The sequence below is a fragment of the Gorilla gorilla genome, chromosome 20, assembly GCF_029281585.2.
Source record: "Gorilla gorilla gorilla isolate KB3781 chromosome 20, NHGRI_mGorGor1-v2.1_pri, whole genome shotgun sequence".
Taxonomy (NCBI): Eukaryota; Metazoa; Chordata; class Mammalia; order Primates; family Hominidae; genus Gorilla; species Gorilla gorilla.
Genome location: NC_073244.2, coordinates 13,095,865 through 13,114,461, shown reverse-complemented (window position 1 = coordinate 13,114,461; position 18,597 = coordinate 13,095,865). Strand labels below are relative to the sequence as shown.

Genomic DNA, 18,597 nt, shown 5'->3' with positions numbered 1-18,597 from the left:
CCAGTCACTGGTGAGTTGTGTGTCCTTGAGTGATGGTCTTTTTGCCTCTTGGAGCTTCAGTTTTCTCATCTATGGGATGGGGACAGAGCTTGCTGGGAGGCACCAATGGCACGCGGGGTTCTTTGACATCTCTGGATGTGGAAGCTGTTGATGTGACTGACTGGGAGCCTCAGACTGGGGTTGGGTCCCTGAGTAGGAGGGGTGGGGGGGCCGGGACTGGCATCCTTGTCCCCTTGAAGCTGCCTCCCAGCCTGAGCTTGGTCCCTGCAGGGTTCCTGCTTGGTTCAGACCCCAGGCAGCCAGTGTTGAGGGGAGGGTGGAGATTAATCTGTAGTGTGTACTGGGGCTTTCCTCCAACTTCCTAGCAAACAAGTGTGTGTGTGTGTGTGTGTGTGTGTGTGTGTTTTCTTGACTTAGCCTAATCCATTTGCTGCATGGAATGTGATCCAGGATCACTGCTACTTTTTTTTCCCCATTTGTTTGCTTTTGCTGTGTTTTGTCGTTGTTGTTGTTTTTTCTAATTTGTGCTTCTTTTGTGGGTAATTCTCAGGGTGGATTTTTTTTTTTAGAGGATTTACTATTCTTCTTTAGAACGATCTGTTTTCCTCAAAGATATTGGTGGAAGGTTTAGTGTTTTGGAACAAAATAAGCAGGGGTTGTATACTGAGCCTTATATTCTAGGTGCTGAGGACTGTGGTGTGTGTGTTGGGGAGGCGGTGTGTGTGTGTGTGTGTGTGTGTGTGCGCGTGTGTGTTGGCAGAGAGAAGCCACCTAAAGACTTCAATTTTGAAAAATGTTAACTCAGGTGTAAGGGACACAAGGAGGAGAAATAGGTGTGCCAAGGAAAGGAAATCAGGGACGGCTGCCTGGAGGAGGAGGCAGCATTTGAACTGGATATCTTGAAGCATGATGGGCTGGATTTAGAAATAGGGAGCTAAGGTACAAAGCACTTCGCCAGCCAAAAGATAGACTAGCCTAGAGATGCCTAGAGATGACTGTTATATGTTTGGGGGAATAAACAACAGCAACAATAACAACAACAACAAACAACAAAATAGCTGACATTAATGCAGCACTTACTATGTTTTAGGCACTGTTTGAGTGCTTGCCCTGAGTTGTTTCACTTCTTCTTCCATATAAGCCGTGTTACAGAGGAGGATAGGAGTCTTGGAGTTGTGCAAGAGTGGTGGGCAGGCCTGTTTAGTGGTGTGCAGGGGATGTAGGGGCAGAATCTTGAGGGAAGTGCAGGGTGATGGGGAGCCATGGTGGGCGTTGGGGCCTGGGAGGGACCGCCTTCAGGAGAATGAGAACTCAGGGCATTTGGGCAATGGAGATCAGGCTCCCTGGGAAGCTCTCACCACACCCAGGTAAAAGGTAATTAGGTCTTGATTGCAGGCCAGGAGAGCAGTCCGGGAAGGAAAGTCAGCCAGCGAGGTGGGAGGATTGACAAAACAAATACATTCAGCTTTCCTTGCCCCATTTCTGACGCGGGCACCTTTATCCCCGTAAATTATCTCCTGAAGATCTTCTATGTTGACGCACTGGAGACAGTTCCCCTTTCTCCTTCTGCACCTGCCGCGTTACTCAATCCCCTGTAATCCCATTGTCCCGACTGCATCATTTCAGAGGTGATGATTTTAAGGATTTTAACAGGGCTTGCCAAAAGAATTATTTTCTTGGCGTTTTGAAAGTAATTACTTAGGCATGGGTACTTTACAGAGAAAGCTACTCATCCCGGCTGGCTGCAGAGTTTACAGGGCCCGAGATGAAAACACAGGGCCCAGGTTTCGTGTCCATGAAGCCGGCTCTGCCCCTGATCCTTCTGATGCATCCACCATGCGTCTGCTCACCTGTCTTGCTTTCTGTTCATTTTCTCTTCTAGTGTGTCCCGGCATGGATATCCGGAACAACCTCACTAGGTTGCATGAGCTGGAGAATTGCTCTGTCATCGAAGGACACTTGCAGATACTCTTGATGTTCAAAACGAGGCCCGAAGATTTCCGAGACCTCAGTTTCCCCAAACTCATAATGATCACTGATTACTTGCTGCTCTTCCGGGTCTATGGGCTCGAGAGCCTGAAGGACCTGTTCCCCAACCTCACGGTCATCCGGGGATCACGACTGTTCTTTAACTACGCGCTGGTCATCTTCGAGATGGTTCACCTCAAGGAACTCGGCCTCTACAACCTGATGAACATCACCCGGGGTTCTGTCCGCATCGAGAAGAACAATGAGCTCTGTTACTTGGCCACTATCGACTGGTCCCGTATCCTGGATTCCGTGGAGGATAATTACATCGTGTTGAACAAAGATGACAACGAGGAGTGTGGAGACATCTGTCCGGGTACCGCGAAGGGCAAGACCAACTGCCCCGCCACCGTCATCAATGGGCAGTTTGTCGAACGGTGTTGGACTCATAGTCACTGCCAGAAAGGTACGCCGGGGGTACAGGGTTCTAAGCAGTGTCTCATGCCTTGTTCTGGAAAGCTTAAAATGTTTATGGCTTAAAAATGTTAAATGGTCATTAGGTAGGGGCCGGGGAATAGTGGGTGGTGGCATTCACTAGCCTGGGGAGTGGCAGACATTTTCTGTAAAGACTCAGATAGTAGATACTTCAGATTTTGCAGGCCATATGGTCTCTGATGCAACGACTCTATTCTGCCATTGTATTGGACAAGCAGCCACAGGCATGCATAAATGTATGACTGTGGCTGTGTTTCAATAAAACTTTATTTACAAAAACAAGTCGTGGGCCGGATTTTGCTCAAGGGCAGCAGTTTGCCACCTCCTGTGCTAGACAGTGAATGTTCTTGCTTGGGAGAGGAAAAGGAGTGGAAAACTATAGATTTGGTTTTTTTTAAAAAATAGTTTAGTTCTTATCTGATTATAGAAGTGATATTGCTTATAATAGACATTTGGAAAAAGACACTTGTAAACGAAAAAAAAAGCAAAACATTCATCTTATTCCACAATGCATGTCGCTGAGAGTAGTTTATTGGGGGTTGTTCCTTCTAGTGATCTTCAGGAATCTGTCATGTCTACTAAAGGTTTCCTTAACCATTCCTGTTATTGGGCATTAAGATGATTTCCAGGCTGGGCACGGTGGCTCAGGCCTGTAATCCCAGCACTTTGGGAGGCTGAGGCGGGTGGACCACTTGAGGTCAGGAGTTCGAGACCAACCTGACCAACACGGTGAAACCCCGTCTCTACTAAAAATACAAAATTAGCCGGGCGTGGCAGTGCGCGCCTGTAGTCCCAGCTACCTGGGAGGCTGAGGCAGGAGAATCACTTGAACCTGGGAGGCGGAGGTTGCAGTGAGCCGAGATTGCACCATTTTGCACTCCACCCTGGGCAACCAGAGTGAAACTCTGTCTCAAAAAAAAAAAAAAAAAAAAAAGATAATTTCTAGTTTTCACAAAGAGAGTGATGAACATTTTAGAGTCAAAGCTTTATCTAGCAGTTGTTTCTTTAGGCTTGCTTTCCAGAAGTGAAATTTCTGGGTCAGAGGCTCTTGGTGCAGATTGCCAAATGGTGTTCCGGAAATGTTGTGCCAACGGCCGCTCCTCCTAGCTTTGGAGGAGAGGGAACACCTTGGCCAGCTTTGAGTGTTATTTGAAAAATCTTTCATAATTTACTGCGGGAGGGAGGAGCTGACGTGTTGTCATTGTTTCTATTTGCATTTCTTTGATTGCTATCGGGGTTGAACCTTTTAAAACATGTTTATTTATCATTTGGGTTTTCTCTTCCTGTTCATATCCTTTGCCCATTTGTCTTTTAGTATCTCAGTAGCTTTTGCAAAATTAATCTGTATGTGGTTTTCATCAGTGAAGGCTACTAACCCTTTGCCAATTGCATTTTGTTGTTTTTGTTGTTCAGTGGTTTAAATGCTCTGGGAAGTGTTTTGCTGGAGAAGCTTAAACTGTTTATGGAGTTCAGAGCTGGATTTCAGTGTGCCACTTCTGTACTTTGCACTTAGAAAGTCTTCTTCTACCCATGAAAGGCTTTTTTTTCTCTACATTTTATATTTTAATTTTTTTTTTTTTTTTTTTTTGAGATGGAGTTTCACTCTTGTTGTTAAGACTGGAGTGCGATGGCACAATCTCGGCTCACTGCAACCTCCGCCTCCCGGGTTCAAGCGGTTCTCCTGCCCCAGCCTCCCAAGTAGCTGGGATTACAGGCACCCACCACCAAGCCCAGCTAATTTTTGTATTGTTAATAGAGACGAGATTTCACTACGTTGACCAGGCTGGTCTCGAACTCTCAGGTGATCCACCCACCTCGGCCTCCCAAAGTGCTGGGATTACAGGCGTGAGCCACCGTGCCCAGCCTATATTTTAATCATTATTATGTAAAAAAATTCATCCTCACTACTTGAGATCTGTTTGCGTGTGTGACTCAACGGGCGTTTCCTTTCTCTCCCAAATAGCTAACTGGGGGCCTCAGACAAGCTGTTGATTATAGAAATCTACCTCTCTGCCATTGCTTTGGGGTCTGTTTCTGGTGTGTCCATAGATCTGCCTCTCCATGCCACAGAGCGGTGACTGTTCTGATCACGGTAGTGACTGTTCTGATCATGGTAGTTTTATCATGTTTTCATGCTCAAGGAGGCAATTCCACATACACACGTTACTTGTTTGTTGTTTCATGGACTTCTTTTCACATTTCCCTGGGAAGAACTAGGGAACATGCGATGGAGGTGGGAAGAAGTTAAGTGGGTGGCTTGAGGGTTGTATCACAAAAGATAGAAGGGAGAGGAGAAAGGAGGATCTTCTTATCTGAGCCCAACGCTCTGGGGAAGCCACCCAGAGTGAGTGAGTCCTTAAATAGACCTAAATAGAATCCTTGGAATTGTCTGTGAGGACTCCCTTGGAGCCCCCAGCATGAGTCCTTCCATGGGACATGTTGGATGGTTGGAAATCGGGAGTGGGATAGTTGAAAAAGGAAGATGGGTTAGTGAAGGGTGGTGGGAGAGGGGACCATTATTATTGCACTCTGGAAAAATCCTGAGAATATTGTAGGTCAGGGGCAAGGAGAAGCTAAACTATGACCAGAGAGGTTACTTAACTTGCCCAGAGCCACACAGCTAATAAAAGACAGAACTGGGGTTTGCACCAAATTTATGCAAGACATACACCAGAATAAAAGCTATGATTTTTTGGGGGAGTGGGAAGGATGTCCTCTCTGTTTAGAAATAAGTGAGCTGCTCCTAGCTGGGACACCAGGGGAAACAGTGAACATTCTTTTATTCTATTACTGAGTTTTCCAAACGTAGGTGCTTGTTTGAAAAGCTCTAGGCCTACCTATCTTGAGATATAATTTAAGACATTCCTCTATGAATTTATTTTTGTATCTGTTTTAGACAAAATATCCAGAATGGTGTTATCTGCAATTGAGTCTCCTGCTCCCTGCTGGGTGTTCAGTTGTTGTTGCTGTTGTTTATTTGTTTGTTTGTTTTTGAGACAGAGTCTCATTCTGTCACCCAGGCTGGAGTACAGTGGCACGATCTCGGCTCACTGCAACCTCCACCTCCTAGGTTCAAGCAATTTTCCTGCCTCAGCCTCCCAAGTAGCTGGGATTACAGGTGTCACCACATCCGGCTACTTTTTTTTTTTTTTTTTTTTTTTTGAGATGGAATTTTGCTTTTGTTGCCCAGGCTGGAGTGCAATGGCATGATCTTGGCTCACCGCAATTTCTGCCTCCTGCGTTCAAGCGATTCTCCTGCCTCAGCCTCCTGAGTAGCTAGGATTACAGGCATGCGCCACCACACCCAGCTAATTTTGTATTTTTAGTAGAGACGGGATTTCTCCATGTTGGCCAGGCTGGTCTCGAACTCCCGACCTCAAGTGATCTGCCCACCTTGGCCTCCCAAAGTGCTGGGATTACAGGAGTGAGCCACCGCGCCTGGCCAACACCCAGCTAAATTTTGTGTATGTTGTAGAGACAGGGTTTGGCCATGTTGGTCAGGCTGGTCTCAAATTTCTGAGCTCAAGCACCTCGGCTTCCCAAAGTGCTGGGATTACATGCATCGGCCACTGTGCCTGGCTGTGCCTGGCTGTGCCTGATGTTTTGAGTGAATTAAAAATTGCTTTGCTATTAAGAACCAGGCTTTTGTGTCCAGGAGGTCGAAGCTGCACTGAGACCTGTTCATGCCACTGAGCTCCAGCCTGGGTGACAAAGTGAGACTCTATCTCAAAAACAAAAGAAAACAAAAACAAAAATGAACACAAAACAAAACAATAAAAAGAACCGGGCTTGTTTTTCCAGTACTGGGGGTTTTGTTACCCGGAGAAGGTGCGACTAACACTTCCTGGGGTACCGGGTTCCTGGCATGTGGTATATATCTCAGCCACCCATTAGTAGCAGTATCCCCAGGGGGCCAAAAAATGATTGTTTTTTGAACTGTTGCCCCTGTCTTTGAGAGCAACTCAGCTTCAGCTTTCTTTCCCCTCTTCAATTTCTTTTACTGTGGTAAAATACACATAGAATAAATTTTTCATCTTAACTTTTTTTTTTTTGAGATGGAGTCTTGCTCTGTCACCTAGGCTGGGGGGCAGTGGTGCGATCTCGGCTCACTGCAACCTCTGCCTCCTGGATTCAAATGATTCTCCTGCCTCAGCCTTCCGAGTGGCTGGGACTTATAGGCACTGGCCACCATGCCCGGCTAAGTTTTGTATTTTCAGGACAGAGGGGGCTTTGCCATGTTGGCCAGGATGGTCTCAAACCCCTGGCCCTGAGCAATACACCCACCTCAGCCTTGCAAAGTGCTAGGATTACAGGTGAGTGCCACCGCGCCTGGCCCCCCATCTTAACCATTTTAAGTCCACGGTTTTCAGTGGCATTAAGCACGTTCACGTGGTTTTGCAACCATCACCACCACCATCTCCCAAACTTTCTCATCCTCCCAAACTGAAACTCTGTCCCCATGAAACACTCACTCCACCATCTCCCTCTCCCAGCCCCCTGGCACCTACCATCCTATTTTCTGTCTCTATGAATGTGATGACTGTAGGGACCTCCTGTGAGTGGAATCAGACGGGATTTATCCTTTTGTGCCTGGCTTATTTCACTGAGCGTGTTGTCCTCAAGGTTCATCCACGTGGTAGCCTGCGTCGGAAATTCTTTCCTTTTTAAGGCTGAATCATGTTCCATTGTATGGAGGGAGCACATTTTGCCTGTTTATTCATCCATCTACGGGCACTTGGTCGCTTTCACATTTCTGCCATTGTGAATCAGGGCCGCTGCCGTTGACGCATCTAGCTTTTCAATGCCTGCATTAACGTTGTTGCTGAGGCTTTAGGAAACTTATTTATTTATTTATTTTTTGAGATGGAGTTTTGCTCTCGTCGCCCAGGCTGGATTGCAATGGTGCCATCTCAGCTCACTGCAACCTCTGCCTCCCGGGTTCAAGGGATTCTCCTGCCTCAGCCTCCCGCGTGGCTGGGATTACGGGCACCTGCCACCACGCCCAGTTAATGTTTTGGATTTTTAGTAGAGATGGGGTTTCACCATGTTGGCCAGGCTGGTCTTGAACTCCTGACCTCAGATAATCCACTGGCCTCGGCCTCCCAAAGTGCTGGGATTACAGGCGTGAGCTACCGCGCCCAGCCTTAGGAGGCTTATTTGATGTCTGATGGGATTTTTGAATACAGAATAGACTGAGCCTTCAGAGGATACTCCCCTGTCTTAGGTGACAGAAATGGGCTGGAGAAAACTATCCATCAACCCCTCTTTTCCCCCAGAGTCTTCTCAGATACTTCTGTGAACATCCGTAGTTGCTATTTTTGTCTTCCACACTTAGCAGCTTCTGGAAGCATCAGGGGAATGGATCAACATTTAGGATGAAGGTGCTGGTTTGTCCTTTGGACCTAGTTTAAGCAATTCCGAGCAACATCCACCCCTTCTTCTACCTGTCCCTTAAGCACTTTTTACAGGGAGACCAAAAGAAGGCTTTCAATGGTTAAGGGGGCCGGGTGTGGAGGCCCCACACCTGTAATCCCAGCACTTTGGGAGGCCAAGGTGGGTGGATCGCTTGAGGTCAGGAGTTCTAGACCAGCCTGGCTAACATAGCGAAACCCTGTCTCTACTAAATATATGAAAATTAGCCAGGCGTGGTGGTGGGCGCCTGTAATCCCAGCTACTTAGGAGGCTGAGGCAGGAGAATCACTCGAACCTGAGAGGCAGAGGTTGCAGTGAGCTGAGATCGTGCCATTGCACTCCAGCCTGGCCGACAGAGTGAAACTCCGTTTTTTAAAAAAAGGAAAAAAATGGTTAGGGGAATTAAAAGAAAAACAAAAAACCAAAAAAACATGGCATGTGCTAATGATCCATAGCCTGGACACCGTCTCTCCATTATCCTGCAATGGGTTTGGGGCGAAGATACCAGGAGAGGTCCAAAGCACGAAGCCTTACATGGGAAGAATGGAGACGGGGTCTATGCAGTTTGTTTACTGACTGCCTACTAGGTGTCATGTTCTGGGGCACTCAGGGCATAGGAAGGGAGCCAGTCTTTGCCTCCTCAGAGCGACCAGTCTAGTGGCAAATGCAGATGTTCATGATCAAACCAAGTACACTCAGAAGAGGGGGAGAGTTAGACGGAGATCTACATTAGTTCAGCCAGCTGGACGCGGTGGCTCATGCTTGTAATGCCAGCACTTTGGGAGGCCGAGGAGGGCAGACTGCTTGAGCTCAGGAGTTCGAGACCAGCCTGGGCAACATGGAGAAACCCCGTCTCGACAAAAAATACAAAAATTAGCCAGGCATGGTGGCAGGTGCCTGTAACCCCAGCTACTTGGAAGGCTGAGGTGGGAGGATCGCATGGGCCCTGGGGGTGGAGGTTGCAGTGAGCTGAGATCGCACCACTGCACTCCAGCCTGGGCAACAGAGTGAGACTCGGTGAGACTCTGTCTTTAAAAAAAAAAAAAGAAGTTCTTTGAGGCAAGCAGCACCGGCTTCCAGTCTCGTTTTACCGTTGACTGGTCACAAGCTGGTTCAAGCCTCAGTTTCTCCATCTGAAAAATGGAGGTCATTATGGGACCTGCTTCTTAGGGTGGTGGTGTGGGGGTTGAATGAGATGGTGCAGGGGGAGGCACTTAACCTAGCCTCAGGTGCTCCGTGAGTGTCCTGGAAGCTTCCAGTAAGTAAGCACCATGGGCCCACCCTACCTGGGCAGACTAGCTTCCAGGTGAATATCTACCAGGGCTCAGCCTCATTTCTGACTTTGGTTTTGAGGCAGGCAGAGGAACATGTATCTTGTGACCTGCTGATGAGGGATGGGTGCCACACCTCCAGCCCCAGAGGGAAGACCACCCTGATTTTTGGGTGCCAACAGCATGGGATGCTCTGGAAATTCTCAGCTCTGGGCATTTTGAGGGGACCAGAAGCCATAGGGCTTGCCTGACCAGCTGCTTTAGCCAAACCCACTGGCATTTTCTTTCTGGGAGGTCACCCCAGCTGCTCACTGCCGGCCAGAGGGGTGGGTGAGGCCGGGACATGCTGGGTGCCAGGGGAAACCAGCCCGAGATGCCACATATGGACGTCGGCACCAAAGCAGGAGGGGGAGGCTGAAAGCAGCAAATCCCTCCTCCCTGGGTCTGAGATTACAGCTCCGAGTCAAAGTCTCTCAAAGTGTGGTATTGTGCCTACCACATTAAATATCACGTATTTAAATGCACGAGTTTAAATGCATGCTCTTGGAGGGTTTGATTTTTGGCAGAATTTTTAGCTGCCTATGGAAACTCTCTGCTTCTTTTTCTTCTTCCATTTAAAAAGTTTGCCTTGATATTTTATTTTTTTACATTTTTATTTAGTTTTTAATATTTTTTTAAATTGAGACGGGAGTCTTGCTATGTGGCTCAGGTCGGTCTCAAACTCCTGGACTCTAAGGAATCCCCCCACCTCAGCCTCTCAAAGTACTGGGATTTCAGGTGTGAGCCACCATGCTGGACTTGACTTGATTTTGTTTTCTTTTTCTTTTTTTTTTGAGACAGAGTCTCGCTCTGTTGTCCAGGCTGGAGTGCAGTGGCATGATCTGAGCTCACTGCAACCTCCGCCTCCTGGGTTCAAGCGATTCTTCTGCCTCAACCTCCTGAGTAGCTGGGATTACAGGCGCGTGCCACCATGCCTGGCTAATGTTTGTATTTTTAGTAGAGATGGGGTTTCGCCATGTTGCCTAGGCTGGTCTCGAACTCCTGGCCTCAAGTGATCCGCCTGCCTTGGCCTACCAAAGTGCTGGGATTACAGGTGTGAACCACTACTCTGGGCTTGCCTTGGTATTTTAACAATCGGAATTGTCTTTGCGGCAAATGCTGATTTCATGCTAGCTGTGGTTCTGGGTGCTTTGATTAGGATATTGCATCCCATCTTCCCAACAATCTTATTTATGGTTGAGACCACTAAGGCTTCGAGAGGTTAAGCAACTTCTACTTCCAACACTGCCCCGCCCACCCCTTCCCCCGGGCACCCCACACACATGGGTAGTAAGTAGTGGAGATGGGATTTGAACCTGGGGATTCTGGCTCAGAATCCAAGCTCTTTACCGTTGTGTTTTATAGATGTCATTGCGGGAAGTTGGTGAAATGTGCAGGAAACGGTAAAAAGAAAGGAAGGAAGGAGGGAAGGAAGGAAGGAGGGAAGAAAGAAAAGAAAACGAAGGAAGGAAAAAAGGAAGGAGGGAAGAAATAAAAGGAAAGAAAGGAAGGAAAGAAGGAAGAAAGGAAGGAAGGAAGGAGGGAAGGTGGGAAGGAAAGAAGGAGGGAAGGAGAAAGGAAGGAAGGAGGAAAGAAAAAAATGAAGGAGGGAAGAAGGAAAGGAAGGAGTGAAGGAAGGAAGGAGGAAAGAAAAGGAAGGAGGGAAGAAGGAAAGGAAGGAGGGAAGGAAGGAAGGAAAGAAGGAAAAGAAACTGGAGAGGAAATCTAGAATTTGCCCCTGCCAACATGCGTGTTGCCTCTTCTTATCAGCCTTCTCATCCTGTCTTGACTTAGGGCTTCTCCTATCAGACTAAGCTCCCCTGAAGGCAGGGACTTTGTTGTATCTCAAGCACCTGTCATAGTACCTGGCTCACAGTTGACAATGATATCCTTAGCACTCATCAATAGCTAGTGTTTATTGAGCACTTACTATGTGCTAAGCAATGCCTTAGGGGATCCCATCACAGCCTATGAGGGTTTGTTATCCTCATTTTACAGAAGAGGGAACTGAGGCATGGCTAGGAATTAAGAGACTTGCTCTAGGAGACCTAGCTGGGGAATGGTTTGACTTCAGACTTGTCTGACGTAAGGCCTTTGCCCAATGGTCAGCAAACTACGACCCGTGGGCCAAATCCAGTCCGCCAGCTGCTATTTTTGTATGACCTATGAGCTAAGAATTTTTTATTTTATTTTTATTTTTAGAGATGGGGTCTCACTCTGTCGCCCGGGCTGGAGTGCAGTGGGGTGATCATAAGCCACTGCCACCTCAACCTCCTCAGTAGCTGGAAACACAGGCATGCACCACCACGCCCAGCTAATTTCTTTTTATTTTTTTAGTAGAGATGGGGTCTTGCTATGTTGCCCAGGCTGGTCTCAAACAATTGGGTTCAAGCAATCCTCCTTTCTTGGCCTCCCAAAGTGCTGGGACTATAGGCGTGAGCCACTGTGCTTGCCTGGCTTAAGAATGCTTTTTCACATTTTTGGCCGGGCATGGTGGCTCATGCCTGTAATCCCAGCACCTTGGGAGGCCGAAGCGGGCGGATCACTTGAGGCCAGGAGTTCAAGACCACCCTGGCCAACGTGGAGAAACCCCATCTCTACTAAAAAACGTACAAACATTAGCTGAGCGTGGTGGCGGGCACCTGTAATCCCAGCTACTCCGGAGGCTGAGGCAGGAGAATCACTTGAACCTGGGAGGCGGAAGTTGCAATGAGTGGAGATTGTGCCACTGCACTCCAGCCTGGGTGACAGGGTGAGACTCTGTCTATATATGAGCTGGACATTCAGCATTCAGGGATACAGGCTGTTTCAGTGGGACTTGGGAGCACCACGGCCTCAGGCCACACAGCCCAGCTGCCCTTTGCTGGTACTTCCTTCCTTCCTTCCCTCTTTCCTTCCTTTCTTTCCTTTTCTTTCTTCCCTCCTTCCTTTCTTCCTTCCTTCCTTACTTTCTGAGACTCTGTCTCAAAAAAAAATGTGGGGTAGAGTACTGTACTGAAAAAAATTCCACAGTAGTTGTAATTCATTTTTCACTCAGATGATTAGCATTTTTTTTTTTTTTTTGGAGCTCTCTGTTTGGGTGGAGGAGGGCAGTATATGTACAAGGCAAGGCCCCCACTCCACCCTCCTCCCTCCTCCCACCCCGCCTTTCCCCTTCGAGTGAGTCATCGAACCCGTGCTTCTAGACGTGTTTGGAGCAGAGCACCTGGAAATCATGATGTTCTCTAGATAACAGGGAATATTGATAAATTCCCTTGTGGCGATGTCACTGTCGTCCATACAGAAGACAGGAAAGTGTAACGCCTGCACACGGGGATCCAACAAAAAGAAAAAGATAAGGTGGGGGAGGCCGGGCACGGTGGCTCAGGCCTGTAATCCCAGCACTTTGGGAAGCCAGGGTGGGTGGATCAACTGAGGTCAGGAGTTCGAGACCACCCTGGCCAACATAGTGAAACCCCGTCTCTACTAAAAATACAAAAATTAGCTGGGTATGGTGGTGGGCACCTGTAATCCCAGCTGCTTGGGAGACTGAGACAGGAGAATCGCTTGAACCCAGGAGGCGGAGGTTGCAGTGAGCCGAGATTGTGCCACTGCACTCCAGCCTGGGTGTCACAGTGAGACTCCATCTCAAAAAAAGAAAAACAAAAAAAGGTAGGGTAGAGCATGTAACGTGAATGATGGCTCACTTTACTCTCTCATTCGTCTTTCTTCCCTTTTATGTTGTCAAAGATCTTTAAAAAAAAATCTAGGACAGAAACAAACAAACAAAAAACTGTACTGAAAAAAATTCCACAGTAGTTGTAATTCACTTTTCACTCAGATGATTGGCATTTTTTTTCTTGTTTTTTCTTTTTGAGACAAGGGTCTCAACTCTGTTGTCCAGGCTGGGGTGCAGTGGCGCAATCTTGGCTTACTTCCGCCTCCTGAGTAGCTGGAATTCCAGGCATGCACCACCATGCTGGCTAATTTTTGTATTTTTTGTAGACATGGGGTTTCACCACGTTACCCAGGCTGGTCTTGAACTGCTGGGCCCAAGCAATCCACCCGCTTCAACCTCCCAAACTGTTGCATTATATTATAGGTGTGAGCCACTGTGCCAGCCAGGATTGTAATTATTTATTTATTTATTTAGTGAGACGGAGTCTTGCTCTGTTGCCCAGGCTGAAGTGCAGTGGTGCAATCTCGGCTCATTGCAACCCCCGCCTCCTGGGTTCAAGTGATTCTGCTGCCTCAGCCTCCCGAGTAGCTGGGACTACAGACGCTTGCCACCACACCCGGCTAATTGTTGTGTTTTTTTTTTGTATTTTTAGTAGAGATAGGGTTTCTCTATTTTGGCCAGGGTGGTCTCGAACTCCTGACCTCAGGTGATCCTCCCACTTTGGCCTCCCAAAGCGCTGGGATTACAGGCATGAGCCACCATGCCCAGCCCTTATTTATTTATTTTTATTTTATTTTAAAATAAAATAAATTTTAAAAATTTGATTGAAATTTTTTAAACAAACTTTTCACTTTGGAGATGATTGGATTTTGTAGAGCAGGAAAGAACAAGTACCCTAGAGAGTATGTTTCTGGGCTCCCAGCTCCTCTTCTGGGGGTTGAAGATGAATTGCCGTTGGCATTTGTAAAAGAAGAGAGATTGTTCCAGATTGGAGTGGCAGAGATGTGCTTTGGTTTGGGTGGCAAGGATCACAAAGAAAGAGGATGAGGTTGGGTGTGGTGGGTCATACCTGTAAGCCCAGCACTTTGGGAGGCCGAGGCAGGAGGATCACTTGAACCTAGAATTCGAGCTCAGCCTGGGCAACATAGCAAGACCCCATCTCTACAAAAAATTAAAAAAAATTAGCCAAGCATGGTGCTGTGTGCCTGTAGTTCCAGCTACTCAGGAGTCTGAGGTGGGAGGATCGCTTGAGCCTGGGACTTTGAGGCTGCAATGAGCTATGATTACACCACTGTACCCCAGCCTGGGTAACAGAGTGAGACCCTGTCTCAAAAACAAACAAACAAAAACAGAAGGAAGGAAGGAAGGAAGGAAGGAAGGAAGGAAAGAAAGAAAGAGAAAAGACAAGACAAGAAAAAAAAAAGAAAAGACAGGGTGAGAGGGAAGGGTATTCGGGTGGAAGAAATGGCAAAGAGAAGTTCAAGAGGCGTTTTGTGGGCAAGAGTGAAGAGGGTGCCTCATACCGGGAAGGGAGGCTTGGACCAGTGCGGGGTCCTTATGGGCTCCAATGCCGTCATGACGGTCACACAGGGGCTGTGTTTAGGAGGGGCTGTTTCCACCAATACTGAGTGGACAGCCTTGCTGAGCCAGGCTTTTTGTTGCGGCCCCGAAGTCCTTGCTGAGTCAGGAAGTCAAAGTAACTATCAGGTTATATAAGCTGATGGGTGGGCAGAAAGTGTTTCGGTGGGTTCAAGGCTGCACTGAAAGATGGTAGACCAGTTGACCGTGTGGTCACTTGGCTGCCCCAGAGATGATGCTGTTTAAATCTTGAGTGGTGAAGATAACGAATTTACAATTCCCACCATTGCCTGGCTTCCTGGAGCGGGTGGGTGTGGGGACCGGGGAGGGGGGCAGGGGGAGGCTGAGGGCTATCAGTTGAAACTGACCTTTTGGCCCAATCCTTTTGGGAAGAAGGCGGGTAGAGTTAAAATCCATCGTAATGGAAAGGCGGCTTTCCCTTTGGCTGTCTGCTAATTTGGTGACTGGCCTGACAAGTTTTTCTTTTCCTTCCTCCTACCTGATACTCACTGACCGGTTACTTCCCATGTCACCCGACCCTTTGTCAGAATTAAAATCTGTTCTTTGTGACTGAACACCTGAAATGCCCTGGGGAGGACCCAGGGAAGTCAGCGAGCGCCTGTGCGTCAGGCTGGCAGCCCAGGTCCTTCTGTGATCTGTTTCTCTCAATGCGCCTGTGTCAGATAGAACCGTGCATTTCCCAGTAAAAGGAGGTGATGTGTGTGCTGGAGTTTCAAGATTGTACCCTTATCCTATCTCCCCTTTCCTCTGTCTTCCCTCTCTACTTTTTTATTTTGTTGTTTGTTTTTGAGATGGGGTCTTGCTCTGTCACCCAGGCTGCGGTGCAGTGGTGCGATCATAGCTCACTGCAGCCTCAGCCTTTTGGGCTCAAGCAATCCTCCAGCCTCAGCCTGTCCAGTAGCTGGAACTACAGGTGCATGTCACCATGCCCAGCTAATTTTATTTATTTATTTACTTATTTATTAAAGAGATGGAGTCTTGCTATGTTTCCCAGGCTACTCACAAATTCCTGTCCTCAAGTGACCCTCTCACTTCAGCCTCCCCCATTAGCTAAGACTACAGGTGCACACCACCATCCCTGGCTAATTTATTTTTAAAATTTTTCTTTTTGTAGAGATGGGGATTTTGCTATGTTGCCCAGGCTGGTCTTGAACTCTTAGACTCAAGCAATCCTCCCACTTTGGGAAGCCCAAAGTGTTAGGATTACAGGTGTCAGCCACCAGGCCGACCTGTTTGCTCATTTTTCCTTTTCCTATTTCTTTTCTTTTCTTTTCTTTTTTTTTTTTTTTTTTTTTGAGATGGAGTTTCGCTCTGTCACCCAGGCTGGAGCACAGTGACACAATCTCGGCTCACTGCAACCTCTGCCTCCCGGGTTCAAGCGATTCTCCTATCTCAGCCTCCTGAGTGCTGGGATTACAGGCGTGAGCCTCCAGAGTGCTGGGATTACAGGGGCATGCCACCACGCCCGGCTGATTTTTGTATTTTTTAGTGAAGACAGGGTTTCACCAGGTTGGCCAGGCTAGTCTCAAACTCCTGGCCTCAAATGATCCACCAGCCTCAGCCTCCCAAAGTGTTGGGGTGACAGGCGTGAGCCACCACACTCGGCCTGTTTGCTCATTTTTAAACATAAACGATGTCAAGAGTGGGAAGCAAACAAGAAAGTGTTGAAAGCGTTGCTCTCCTCTGCTTCCTGGTTACCTATCATCCTGGGGCCCGAGGAGTGGCTGCAGGCTGGGCCACCTTCCTCCAATCACAGGTTTGGGAAGTGGACCAAAGTCTTTCAACACACTGGACTTAGCATGATCATCAGATTTGCACTGGAGGGGCCAGGCACATGCCTGTAATCCCAGCACTTGGGGAGGCTGAGGCGGACAGATCACTTGAGGTCAGGAGTTCGAGACCAGCCTGGCCAACATGGTGAAACCCCTTCTCTACTAAAAATACAAAAATAAGCCAGGCTGGTGGTTGGAACCTGTAATCCCAGCTACTCGGGGGGGCTGAGGCAGGAGGATCGCTTGAACCCGGGAGGTGGAGGTTGCAGTGAGTCGAGATCACGTCACTGCACTCCAGCCTGGGTGACAAGAGCAAAACCTCGTATCAAATAATTAAATAAATAAATAAACAAACAAATAAATAAAAAATTACACTGTAGGGCATGTGGTAGGTGAAGCCCACCATTGTCAAGTACCTTCCTAGAGGGTTTGGGGTAGAGGGTCCTGTGGCTTCTTCTATTTTTTTTTTTTAGACGGAGTCTCACTCTGTCACCAGGCTGGAGTGCTGTGGCACGATCTTGGCTCGCTGCAACCTCCGCCTCCCGGGTTCAAGGGATTCCCCCGCCTCAGCCTCCTGAGTAGCTGGGACTACAGGCACCCGCCACACGCCCGGCTAATTTTTTTGTATTTTAGTAGAGACAGGGTTTCACCATGTTGGCCAGGATGGTCTCGATCTCTTGACCTTGTGATCTGCCTGCCTTGGCCTCCCAGAGTGCTGGGATTACAGGCGTGAGCCACCGCGCCTGGCTGTGGCTTCTTTATCCTAGAAGTTTCTTTGCCTCTCGTTTTGTCCCAGGCGAGGAGGGTCTTGGATCTTTAATGACTCCATGGCTTATTGAGTGTAGCCTAGAAAGAATGGTTGTTTAATAGGCTTTATTACCGAGTGTTTCCAAGGGCTTACCTGGGGAAGGAAAACATTTTTACTCAGAGGTCTGATAAGGATGGGCTTTAAAGCGCTGGCAGCTAGTCATGTCCACACGCGGTGTGCGAAGCACGGCGTTGTTTACTGACCACCTGCAAAGCCCGTCAGCTGGTGAACAAGGCTCTTGTCCCAGGCTGCCTCATTGGCGGTGATGATGTTAAGAGTTTCCTCATTTGTAAATAAATTGACTAACCTAGCAGACAGGTTTGATCCAAAGTGGTCAAGATTCCTTTTCTTTAAATTTGTTTTTTTTTTTTTGAGATGGAGTCTTGCTCTGTCACCCAGGCTGGAGTGCAGTGGCGTGATCTCAGCTCACTGCAACCTCCTGGATTCAAGCGATTCTCCTGCCTCAGCTTCCTGAGTAACTGGGATTACAGGTGAACACCACCACGCCTGGCTACTTTTTTTGTATTTTTAGTAGAGATGGGGTTTCGTTGTGTTGGCCAGAATGGTCTTGAACTCCTGACCTCAAGTGATCCATCCACCTCCCAAAGTGCTGGGATTACAGGCGTGCACCACACGCACTGGCAAATTTTTGTATTTTCAGTAGAGACAGGGTTTCGCCATGTTGGCCAGGCTGGTCTTGAACTCCAGACCTCAGGTGATCCACCCACGTCAGCCACCCAAAGTGCTGCAATTACAGGCGTGAGCCACCGCACCTGGGCTATTTTCACTTCTTTCGAAGTTATACCTGGGAGTGGAATCTCTGGGTCAGTTGGTAATTCTATATTTAATTAATGGAATCAAGATTTCTTTTTCTTTTCTTTTTTTGGTTTTACTTTAAAAAATTCTATCTTATTACATAAAAAAACCACAGGTTCAGAAAAGCCACACCAAACAAATGAATAGCCTAATGGTTCACTCTAATGTCAACACTCTTGTAATCCGTAACTCTGGTTGAGATATAGTACTTTGCCAGAACACCCCCTCCAAAAGCCATGCCACGGACCACATCCTAGTCACAGCCCTCTTCCCCCAGAGTAGTCACTGTCCTGTCTTTTGTAGACATCACTTCCTTCTTTCTGTATAGTTTTATCACCCAAGTGTGAATCTGTAGACAAATATTTAGCTTTGCCCATTAAAAAAAAAAAATTGATGGCCGGGCATGGTGGCTCATGCCTGTAATCTCAGCACTTTGGGAGGCTGAGGTGGGAGGATCACTTGAAGCCAAGAGTTGGAGACCAGCCTGGACAACAAAGTGAGACCCCCATCTCTACTAAAAATAAAATAAAAAATTAGCCGAGCACGGTGGTGCATGCCTGTAGTCCCAGATACTCGGGAGGCTGAGGTGGGAGGATCGCTTGAGCACAGAAGGTTGAGGCTGCAATGAGCCGAGATTGCATATTGCACTCCAGCCTGCGTGACAGAGCAAGACCCTGGCTCAAAAATAAATGCAATAAAATAAATTGATGTGTTTGTTTGGGTCTCTAGCAGTGGTTTTGAACTGAGGGTGACTTTTTG

At 47.7% G+C, this 18,597-nt stretch overlaps 1 protein-coding gene across 7 annotated transcripts in view; it reads left to right on the top strand.

Moving 5' to 3' along the window:
- Positions 1-18,597, top strand: part of INSR (insulin receptor) — a 184,860-nt gene that overhangs the window by 24,411 nt on the left and 141,852 nt on the right. For 3 of the 7 annotated variants that reach the window (XM_055371434.1, XM_055371433.1, XM_055371432.1), the window contains exon 2: positions 1,883-2,434. In XM_055371434.1, the coding sequence (XP_055227409.1) occupies positions 1,883-2,434 (552 nt within the window). Of the gene's footprint in view, positions 1-1,689; positions 2,435-18,597 lie in introns of those variants that run through there. The other 4 variants (XM_055371431.2, XM_055371430.2, XM_055371428.2 and 1 more) reach the window with 2 other exon arrangements.